Consider the following 12249-nt stretch of genomic DNA (forward strand, 5'->3'; position numbering starts at 1 on the left):
CCCCAAATAGATTTTAAGAACAGGCTACACATACTTCCATATATTTATATTTGTACATTTATACACATACAGATATATTTATATCTGTACGTGTACATGCATATATATGCCTGTATATGATTTCATTTATTTATTTTTAAGTTCATATTGCCTGTTCCATAGAGAATGCTGTATGGGAGCATAATTCTAATAGAGATTAAAAGATAAAAAGCGTTTAATGTTTTGTATATTCTCTATATTTTCCCTATATTCTGTTGCCCCTCAGGATTAATATTTTGTAATGATAAATGACATTTTAAAACACCCATGTAATTATTCACCAATGAAACTATTACCACAGTGGAGACAATGAGCGTATCTGTAACCCCCAAAAGTTTCTTCTTCATTGAGGTGGATGTTGTGGTGCCGCAGGTTATGTCACTGCTTGGGATGCTGGCATCCCCTATCAGAGTACCTGCTTTAAGACTCAGCTAATCTGCTTCAGATGTAGCTTCCTGCTAATGCACCTTGGAGGCAGCAGATAATGACGGCCCTAATATTTGGATCCCTCTGCACCCATGTGGGAGATCAGGATGGAGTTCCTGGCTCCTGGCTTCAGCCTGGTCTAGCTCTGACTATTGAAGGCATTTAGGAAGTGAACCAATGGATGGAAGATCTTTTTTTTTTTTTTTTAAGATTTATTTATTGAAAGGCAGAGTTACAGAAAGGCAGAGGCAGAAAGAGAGAGAGAGAGAGAAGTCTTCCATCCACTGGTTCACTCTCCAGATGGTTGCAATGGCCAGAGCTGCGCTGATCCGAAGCCAGGAGCCAGGAGCTTCTTCTGGATCTCCCACGTGGATACAGGGGCTCAAGGACTTGGGCCATCTTCTACTGCTTTCCCAGGCCATAGCAGAGAGCTAGATTGGAAGCAAAGCAGCCAGGATGCAAACTGACACCCATATAGGATGCCGGGACTGCAGGAGGCAGCTTTACTCACTATGCCACGGCACCGGCCCCAGATGAAAGATCTTTTATCCAGCTACACCATGATGCTGGCCCCTGAAATTATGTTTTCATTAGTCTTAACTAAATACCTAGGAATACAATTTCAGGTACCTAAGTCAGATATACTTTTACATTTTTGTAGAATTTTTCTTAAGCAGTATGTCATTTTATATTTCCAACAGAATTGCATGGAAGTTCTAGTTTCTTCATAGCCTTGTCAACACTTGATATGAAGAGCCTTTAATTTTAGCTATGCTATTGGTGATGCCATATATCTCATAAAGTTTATTTTGCAATTACCTAATGACTAATTATATTGGGTTTTTTCTATATGCACTGCTTTGCCACCCATCTATTTTAAGGAAATTTCTCTTAAAATATTTTTCCAGTTTCTAAATTGAGTTTCTTATCTTATGATTTACTATTAAGAGGTTCTTAAATATTATATATGTATACATTGTTGAATATCTATTTTACAAATATTTTTCCTAGACTGTGTCTTGCATTTTTATTTTCGTGATGATATCTTGGAAGAACAAATGTTTCAAATGTTGACAAAGTCCATTTTATTAATTCTCAAGTATTTTGTAGTTTGTATCCTTGGTGGTTTAGTTAAGAAATCTTTGGGACAAGCATTGTTGTGGGCGGGGCTTACACCACTGCTTGCAACACAAGCGTCCTATATTGGAGTGCCAATTTGAGTCCCAGCTGCTCCACTTCTGATCCACTTTTCCTTCCAGTGCACCTAAGACTGCAACAGAGGATGGTTCACACTCTTGGGACTCTGGTGGCCATGCGGGAGACCCAAATAGAGCTCCTGGCTCCTGGCTTCAGTCTGGTCCAGCGCTGGCTGTTGCAGCCATTTAGGGAGTGGGACAATGGATGGGTGATCTCCTTCTCTCTCTCTCTCTCTCTCTCTCTCACACACACACACACACACTCTACCACCAAACATTGCTCTGCATTTCAAAGAAAGAAATCTTTAAAAGTAAAAGTAACAAACTAAAAAATGGTTAGCAGATAGCATCATAAGAAAAATCCTTGTGAAACTGTGATATTAAGGTTTTTCTGCTAATTTATAGTTTGAATGTTCACATTAAAGTCATTACCTCTTTTGATTATGTAGGGATAGACATAGATATTTATAAATATATGTGTGTGGAGAAAGAGAGAGATAATTTGTATTTATGTGAAAGAGAAAGAGCTCCCATCCACTGATTAAGTTCTCAGATGCCTAAAAAGGTCCAGACAGGACTTGGATAAAACCAGTAATGGGGCCCTCAATCCAAGGTTCCTAGCTGGCAGGAATTCAATTATTGAGCCACATCCACTGCCTCCCAGGATCTGCATTAGCAATAAACTGAAATCAGGAACCTGAGGCAGATAGTGAACCCAGGCACCCTGATAAGAGATGTAGGTATTTTAACTGCTCAACCAAATGTCCACTCCTGAGTTTATATTTGCAGAGATGATGAGGTTCCAGGTAAGGTTCATCTTCCTGCACATGGCTGCTCTATTGTTGCAATCTCACTGTTGCAATGCTCCTTTCAGCACAGAATACACTAGCATCCTTGTCAAACATCAGTTAGCCCTATGTGTTTGCATACATTTCTGGATTCTGTTGCCTGTTTTAATAATTTACTTGTCAATAATTAGATCAGTACCAAATTTTTTTTGATTACTATAGCTTTATGATAAGCCTAGGAATAAAATAGTATGAATCCTACAAATTTATTTTCTTTGCTGAAGAAAATTAGCTTTGGCTACTCTATATCTTTTGTATTTCCATATAAATAATATTTCGAATCAGCTTGTCAATTTCTATGACAAAAACAAAAATATAATATGTCCTGAGATTTTAATAGGTTTGGAACTAAATTTATCTATCATCTTCAGGAGAATAGACAGCCTAATAATATTGAGTCTTCTAATCCATAAGTATGATACATCTCTCTCTTTATTTTATTATTTTATTATTAAATTCTCTCAGTTATATCTCAAAATTTTCAGCATAAAAGATTTGTATATCCTTTGTCAAATTTATTTCATTGAAGTTTATGTTTTAATGCTATTGTAAGTGATATTTTTGTTTCCCTTTCTAGTTATTTATTACTATAAAATGCACATATATTCAATTTTGTATCCTCTAGTCTGCAACTTTTTTTCTTGAAACTAGTTAAACTTACATAAAAGTTGTATTAGCTTTTTTTGTAGAGTCTGTCACCTTTCCTGCATAGATGATCATGTCTTTAAAAACTGAAGCAATTTTTCTCTTATTTTCCCAAACTGAATGATTTTTAATCCTTCTTTTTTCCTGACTTTGATGACTAAACCTCCAACACATTGTGTAATAGAGATTATCAGAGTGGATATTCTTGCTTTATTCCTGATGTTAAGAAAAAAAAAATCAGCCGTTTACTATTAGGTAGAATTTTTTTTTTTTTAATTATTTGAAAGGGAGAGAAAGGGAGATCATTCTTTTGTTCACTTGTTCACCTTTCAAGTGCACTCAACAGCCAGGGCTGGTCCAGGCTGAAGGCAGAAACCTTGAACTCCATCCAGATCTCCCACATGAGTTTCAGGGAGCCAGGTACTCATGCCACTAGTCAGGATGCACAAGAGCAAGAATCTGAATTAGAAGCAGAGTCGCTGAGACTCAGTCCAGCCACTCAGATAGAGCCCCCCGATTGCTGCCCCACCATGGCAACCCCTTTCAATAGCTACTCTTTATAAGGAGCAGGAAGCTCATCTATACATTGTGTTTTAGAGTTTTAGTCAGGAATGGGCGTTAGTTTTTGTTAAATGCTTTTTTTTTTGACCCCTACTCTACTAATTAATTGGCTTATTCTTGTCTTGGACTATTAATATGGTGAAACTCATTGATTATTTTTTAAACATTAAACCAACTACATTCCTTGTGCAAACTCCAGTTAGTCATGACACACTACACAGTTTATAATTAATTTTGTCTGGTTTTGGTGTCAAGACAACGTCGGCATCGGGGAATGAATTTCAATGTATTCTTTTCTCTTCAATTTTCAGTGATAAGAGGATCCTGTGATGATAGGAGACAATGAAAACTAAATGGATTATTGGTCTTTGATAAAAACCCAGCACTTGCACTTTGTCTAATTGACTGATTTTCTAACTCAGTGTGCATGAGAAATACTTGCAAATTTTATTTAAATAAAGATTTAGATTCAGGCAGCCCAAGATGGATACTGTAATTGCCAATAACAAGAAAACCCAATGTCCGTAGGTGATTCTTATATAGATGATCAATGTTCTGAGATTTCTTAATCTACTCAATAGTCTCCCAGAATGTTTTCCAAATCAGCAGCATCAGCATCCCCTGCGAGCTTTCTGAATGTGCAGATGCTTTGTATTCACTGCAGACTTCCTAAATCAGTGACTTTCAAGGAGAAACTAGGTGTCATCTATCCTTCAACAGCCCTCAAACTGACTGCAATGCATACTGAAGTTTCCAAACTAGTGCTCAATGGGAGGTGGGGGAGAAGGAATGGATACAGATACAGTTCATTTTGTGTCTTTGGTTTTAGAAATAGAGAAGTTCCACTATACTGGCTTCTTTTTCCGTATAACGTGTATAGAAAATCTGAACGTGAAGAGAAGGTTGGACTGTCAGCTGTTTGACTCCTCTGGTGATGCTAAGGATGAACATCAGGAAAATGGGGAGATGGGCTGAGAAGATGGTAATGACTATTGATGACATTGGCAATGACTATGGTTGTCTACCTTTATTGAGGTCCATCTGCCAAATTGGGAAACCTTCTTTCCCAGTTCTGAGCTGCTCAAGGTAGAAATGTGGAGGAGGCAGTTCCTAGAATTCTTAAGTGGTTATCTATCCAAATAGATAAAAGGTAAGGAGAAAGGTAGTTAGGGTATTTGGAAGAATGTGAGTGACTCTAACCATAGATTGTGGTCTTTGTGCTGTATAAAGTGTGAGATGAAGTTAAAATGAAGATAATTAATAAAGAGAAAGCCCTGTGGTGCATGAAGACAGCTCTTGATGAGATGGAAGAACTGATTCAGGATACAACATTTAGAAAAGGAGCAGGGACTGCAAATGGTAGTGGCTGAGAACTGAAATGTTTGGTTTCATAGTAAAGTCGCTTTTGTGATGAGCATCTACAAGATGCAACCTTGACAGCAGAGACTGAGTACTGCGTGCTGGGTCATTGGCATTGAGGCAGTCACAGAGTGGCTGAATAATGTATTCACATGCATGTTGAGAGTATTTTCTGTGAATGAGATCAGTCACAGCGTAGGAAGACCAAACCAGAATCTGCAAACGTAGGGGAATCGACATCACAGAAAGCGAATTGTAAGCCATCACCCTGCGAGGCTTGCCTTTGTTTCTCCAGCTCTTTGATTTGGGCCCCACCACAATTTCAAATCTTATCTGTCCGGTATGTCCTAGAGCAGTGGAATGTCTTAAGACAGTAAGATTCATAATTGTTATATCTGGGTGGGAGTTTTGATTTAATCATGCAGATATGAAAATAACAACCAGTTATCCTATCTTCTTCAAATAAATTGAATCATAATAACCTCCTCATGTTCTTTCCTATTCATGACAGGAAAAAAATACTGTTGGCTTTGAAAGTCTCCTACCAGCTGAAGTGCCAGGATGAGACTGTTGCTGTTATACCCTGCTAGAATCCATTCTAATTCTGTTTTTCAAATTCACAGAGAGTGAAGAAGTTTATCAAAGGCAGGTGCTGTCAATTTCATGTATCATCTTTGGAATTGTCATCGTGGGCATGTTCTGTGCAGCATTCTACTTCAAAAGCAAGTAAGACCATTTTTCTCAAGTGTTAAAAGGTTACTTCTTAGAGAAAGCACTCTGTCGTTATATTTTCTGTCTGCTCTGAGCAGAGGGATCCTATCCATAGAGGTCCATAAACCATGTGAAAATGACAGAATATTTTGTAGACCATGGTGAGTGTTTCCAGACATGTGCATTGCATGCTTATCTATGCATATTTTGTGTGTGTGCATGTGTGTATGTGTGTGTGGTTTATCTTTGATACACATAGTAACCCCTCCTCTCAGTGATCAGAACTCCATGTTCCTCGTACTGCTTAATTACTTGCCAATAATAAGGATTCAGTGTGTGCCTCTCACTAAGGCACTAGATCTTCTGAACAATGGAACCATTGCTGTGAAGTTAAATGCTGTCAACCATAGATAGGCTTTTCTGAAAAAAAAAAAAAAAAAAGTTTTCTTTTCATACATTTTTTTTATTTTTGACAGGCAGAGTGGACAGTGAGAGAGAGAGAGAAAGGTCTTCCTTTTTGCCGTTGGTTCACCCTCCAATGGTCGCCGCGGCCGGCGCGCTGAGGCCGGCGCACCGCTCTGATCTGAAGCCAGGAGCCAGGTGCTTCTCCTGGTCTCCCATGGGGTGCAGGGCCCAAGCACTTGGGCCATCCTCCACTGCACTCCCGGGCCACAGCAGAGAGCTGGCCTGGAAGAGGGGCAACCGGGACAGGATCGGTGCCCCGACCGGGACTAGAACCCGGTGTGCCGGCGCCGCGAGGCGGAGGATTAGCCTAGTGAGCCGCGGCGCCGGCCTTTTCATACATTTTTAACTACTGCTCATAAAGTTTTTAGTGAAATGTGAAAAAGATGCCTAAAAATTATACATTGGTTCACCACTTGCTATGCACATCTCAAATATGTCCTAAAGTTCATTTGTCAAAAAACTAGACCTTTTGTAGATGAAGGTGCTTACTTTTGATTAATAAAATAAAATTAAAAACTTATATCCACTTGTGAGGGGTCATGAGAAAGTTGATGGAAAAGGTATAGTATGAAAAAAAAACTACGCATGGATTTCAGAATTTTTTATACCAAAATAAACATCTTTTAGTTCCATTTTCCACAAAGTTTTTGAAGTACCCTACCTACTCTTATGCATGTGTGTTGTTGTTTTTGTTTTTCAAATGAACCCTGGCAGATGTATTTTATTTATGAAAATGATGTAATGCTCACTTAAAATAAGAAATGCAAATAAAGGAACATTACCTTCTTGGTTTTTTAAGCCTCAAGAAGTTGGCACAGATTTTGCTCCTACAGCTTATCTGAAACCCAAGAAAATATGTAATTGCTTTTCATGAGATCTATATATGTTTACTCATTTGCTCTTCTAAAAATGGATTAATTTCCAGATATAGTTTATGATACCTGTCTGCATGTGGTGGAAGTATTTTTAAAGAGAGCTGTGATTACCACTTAAAAAAAAAAAACAAACCTCAGGCAAGCATCCAGAATTAGTGACTATTACTTTTCTATAAGCTATTTCAGAATAGTTTTATATTTTCCAAATTACTTCATAAATAGTACCGAGTTCCCATGTATCCCAAACTCAGTTTCCCCTGTTACTAGTGCCTTACGTTTTGTATGATGCCCTTGTCACAATTAGTGGAACAATACTGATGCAGTGTTCGTAACTAAAGTCCACACTTTCAGATTGACTTAGATGTTATCTAATTCTGTTTTTATTCCAGAATCCCTTCCAGGGTACCACATGACATTAGCTGTCACATCTCCCAGGCAAATCTTGCTGTCAAAGTTGTAACTCTCCAACGTTTGAACACTTATTCTTTGCCAGGCACGCTGGGCATATCATGGACTAGCTCCCAATCCTCACAACACTCAGGGTTGTGTGTTGTTACTGATAATGTCGGAATTTATTTTAGAGTATTAATTTGTCAAAGCCACACAGTAAGGCAATTGCAGATTGGATCTTGGAATCCCAGCAGTTCCAGTTTGAATTGCATGCTCTGCACAGAGTCTTCCTGCTGGGTGGTGAACCGGCTCAGAGTGAGGAATTGCCCTGTCTTTGTGTGGCAGTGGTACTGATCTTACACCAGGCAGCCACACTTGGATTCAAATCCTCAAGCTGTCACTTGCTTCTTAGATGTCATTAAGCATCACCTCTTTTTTTTTTTATTGTTGTTGGCAGGCTAGAAACAGAAATAGTATCTATCTATTGAATTCTTTGAAGGATTGATTGAGATAATGTTGTTAAGGGCACAGCACATTTTTAAAATGTGAATTCTCTAGGAAGTCTCACTGTTGTGAACATCCACCATTTTCTACTCAGGGGCTTGGAGACTGGTATCCACAAGGGGAAGGGTGTGCACTGGTGTACCCAGATGGAGATGAGAAAGATCTCCCTAAAGAGCAGTGTATGAGAAAGAAATTGGGTATTTGACAATAAGCAAATTGCCATGAAGAAGCAGTTAATCACTTATTTTTAGAGTGTATTTGTAGTTATACCACATTTAAATGAAAGACAAATTATAGGAATCACAAGAAGAGAGAACAGCTGAGTAACTAGAGAATTCCGTCTTCAGGGTTGGCAATCTCTCACCCTCTGGACAGCAAAGGGGCCCTGGGAGCAACATCTCTGGAGCCTCAGTGAGGTGTCAGGGTGCTTAATGGAAACAAACAATGGATGGGAGACCAATGGAGAACCTAGCTGATGGAGAAGCATTCACAGACAGGGTGTGCTGCCTGTCCATCCAGGGCACATTTATTGAAAATTGTAAAATGTAGAAATAATAAAAATGATAACAAAATTTAAAATCTTTTCCATGTGGAGTCATATTTCTCATCAGAGAACTAAGAGTATGTATTTTCCTTTTAATTCACTTTCCAGGCACTTTTATTTATCTATCAACCTACCTATTTACTTGTCTATTTTTGCCTGAGAGGATTGCTGCATCTCTCAGCAACCACCCAATATCTACATTGCTGAGAGCAATATAAAGTTTTATAACACCCTGGTACAAGTTTCTCTTGTGAATTCCTGGATTTCTATTTCCCACCCCCAAACTTTGCACACAAAGTGTGTGTGTGTGTGTGTGTATTTCTATTTGCAAGCCTCTAGTCATCCAGTATTCTCAGCTGTCTCTTTCACTGACGTCCAAGCAGGTTTAGTTAAACCACTGTTCAGGATGCTGGCATGCACTGCTCTGCCCAGAGTCTGTGCAAAGCTGTCATTATCTTAGTCACGTCTGTGCTGCATTCTGTAATCTTGGAGATCCTACCACTTTTATCCTTTCTCCATTCTTTGCCCCCACCCCGGCATGTTATGACCTCACCAGAAGGAATATTACAGTAAATAGTGTGTTTGGTGAAAATTTGAAGGTAGGCAGCATGATGAGGCAGACATGAGAAGCACTTTCTTGAAATTAAAGGATTTGTTGACAGTTCATTGAAGCTAACAACTCTAAAAGGCTCAGTGAAAGAAACCCTCTTCTTGGCCAGCGCCGTGGCTTAACAGGCTAATCCTCTGCCTTGCTGCGCCGGCACACCAGGTTCTAGTTCCAGTTGGGGCGCCGGATTCTGTCCCAGTTGCCCCTCTTCCAGGCCAGCTCTCTGCTATGGCCCAGGAGTACAGTGGAGGATGGCCCAAGTGCTTGGGCCCTGCACCCGCATGGGAGACCAGGAGAAGCACCTGGCTCCTGCCATCGGATCAGCGTGATGCGCCGGCCGCAGCGGCCATTGGAGGGTGAACCAACGGCAAAAAGGAAGACCTTTCTCTCTGTCTCTCTCTCTCTCACTATCCACTCTGCCTGTCAAAAATTAAAAAGAAAGAAAGAAAGAAAAAGAAAGAAAGAAAGAAAGAAAGAAAGAAAGAAAGAAAGAAAGAAACCCTCTTCTTATCATCTCCAATAAAGTATGCTCCTATAAATGTGGCTAGAAGTATCAATTGAACTTATGGTGTCTGGCTGATACAATTCACATGGAAACTATAAATTCTTCTTAGGTTTTCTCTTTCCTTTCAACTGATAAAGGTTAGAAGAGTTGGGCTGGCTACAGGAGTTTTTGATTGGAAATGTAAGGCATGATCAACCCTAACACTAGAATTGGAGAGGAGATGTTGTAGGAGGCGGAATATAGGGTGGGTCATTATCACATCAGAGAAGAGAGAGGGAAAAGAGACATGGTGCTAACAGTCGAATGGAGCTGTGGTCCAACCTAGCCCGACTGCAGGCTGCCACCCTCTGCAGAGCTTTTTAGATCACAGAGAAGCATCTGCAGATGAAGGAGGTTCTGACATACTGCTGAGAGCCTCTTGGGCAACGGAGATCTTCGTCCCAGCATTGCCCGTAGACAGCTGTGAAAAGAGTCACCTTTCTCCATCTCGTGTCCTGTTCTGAGATTGTCCAGCACCAATAATAGGTCAGGGCCAGGCTCTGAAGACCTAGACCTTTGGTGGAGCCTGAGGGGTTAAGACCACACCAGCCTCAGAGCCCCAGGGGGATTTGCTGAGGCCTCTTTGAAATGACTCGCAGCCCAGCCTCTCCTCCCTTCACCCCTACTTCACTGCTTCCCTTCCTTTGCACTGGTGTTGCACGCAGGAGCCCTGTAATACAAGGCCCGGGTGCTCCCTCCATCTCAAGGTCGGCTTCCTCCACAACGCAAGCTGCAGCGCTACAAATACCACCTACTAAGAGGCTTGCTCCACACCTCCCTTATGTTTTTTCTTTTTTTTTTTTTTTTTTTTTTTGACAGGCAGAGTGGATAGTGAGAGAGAGAGAGACAGAGAAAGGTCTTCCTTTTTGCCGTTGGTTCACCCTCCAATGGCCGCTGCGGCCAGCGCATCACGCTGATCCAAAGCCAGGAGCCAGGTGCTTCTCCTGGTCTCCCATGCGGGTGCAGGGCCCAAGCACTTGGGCCATCCTCCACTGCCTTCCCGGGCCATAGCAGAGAGCTGGCCTGGAAGAGGGGCAACCGGGATAGAATCCGGTGCCCCGACCGGGACTAGAACCCGGTGTGCCGGCGCCGCAAGCGGAGGATTAGCCTGTTAAGCCACGGGGCTGGCCCTCCCTTATGTTTTTCAATGCTAGAGAGATGTAAATCTTGATGAGCTGTAACGTTCTAGTTCTGAAACTGTTGATGCAGAAGGGTTCTAGCCACAGCACATGTATCTTGTCTTCCCCAGAGCAAATGCTCTCACTGGAACTGGGTTGCAGCCACAGTCTGGTCCTTTCCTCCGTTCCCATTTGCTCAGGGTAACAGGAAATGGACAACAAGTGTATTCTCATGAGAGGGGAGGATTATGGAGAGGAAGACACAGGCCCAGGAGGGAAAGACCACTTAGCTTGGACTATTATGGAGTCAAGACTTGAGGGAGAAGAAAGCAAAGGATGGCAAATTGAAAGGGGATTTAGGAAATGCAGTCAGGTGTTTTTATTAGGAAAATTCCTTTAAAATTTTATATTTCCCAAACCGCAAATTTGAGGATTACTGAAAAGATAGTGTTTCTACCATTTTAATTCATAGGAGAGTAATTGAGTCCTCTCTCTGTTACAGGCCCTCTTTACTGTTTCATGATGATTTACTGGGCTAGTGCCTCCCCATTTCCCTGTTTACTTTTTGAATGAAGCCCTGATCGGATTTTGCGGCTGCAATGTGCTTTCTTAAAATGCTCATCTGATAGACTTATTTTTAACAATAGACTACGGATTAGCTCTTAGAGTCTAGATAGATTATTACAGCTGGATTAAAGCAACTAAGCGTGCTGGAGATAAAAAGTTCCCCACATAACTGAAAAGATGAAATAAATATTTAAGTGAACAGAGAGACATCATTCTGGCACTGGAGATTCAGAGCTGCCGTAGTGTGCAGGAAACACTGAGGGTTTGCTGGGGAGAGATGCATGGGTCAGTAGTCTCCCCTGGCTCAGTGTTCCTTCCTCTGCAGCACTTAGCTGCAAGACTGAGCACACAATGCAGAGGAACAGAAATGGAAGCTTTGCATGTGCACCTGCGATAAGGAAACTGAAGCTGAGAGAAGTCTATGAAATCATTAGGGCAGCGAAACTCGTGAAGGCAGAGCTGGGATTGTCATCGTTGTCCTGTGATGGCAGAGGCAGTGCTCTGATAGTGCAGCCTGCCTGGGGAAGCCCAATGTAAGAGACACACACCATTGATGGGGAACTTGGAGGGGAGCAAGCTTCAGGGCAGATGATTCCACAGAGATTTTTATGGGTGCCACGTCTTGTGCTGGTAGAGGTTGGCTGCGAAGCTCCTGCAAGCAGCTGCTAGAGCAACGAATTGTTTCACCCTTTTGGTGTAGCCTCCGAATGACCCCAGCAGCAGTCACTGCGGGCATACGGGCAGGAGCTGTTTACGTGGGGTCCAACAATCTAGAGCAACCTCAGGCTTCCCATTTAGAAGCTATGGGAATCTGTGCAAGTGGCATGTCAGCGCTGAGTGGATTGAGAAT

The 12249-nt window shown here is 41.3% G+C and overlaps 1 protein-coding gene across 3 annotated transcripts in view; it reads left to right on the forward strand.

The window, feature by feature from the left end:
* The window catches only part of NRG3 (neuregulin 3), a 1158196-nt gene that overhangs the window by 1108939 nt on the left and 37008 nt on the right, over positions 1-12249 (forward strand). For all 3 annotated transcript variants that reach the window (XM_062214690.1, XM_062214691.1, XM_062214692.1), the window contains exon 5: positions 5698-5800. In XM_062214690.1, the coding sequence (XP_062070674.1) occupies positions 5698-5800 (103 nt within the window). The remainder of the gene's footprint in view (positions 1-5697; positions 5801-12249) is intronic.

Source organism: Lepus europaeus, chromosome 17 (assembly GCF_033115175.1).
Source record: "Lepus europaeus isolate LE1 chromosome 17, mLepTim1.pri, whole genome shotgun sequence".
NCBI lineage: Eukaryota > Metazoa > Chordata > Mammalia > Lagomorpha > Leporidae > Lepus > Lepus europaeus.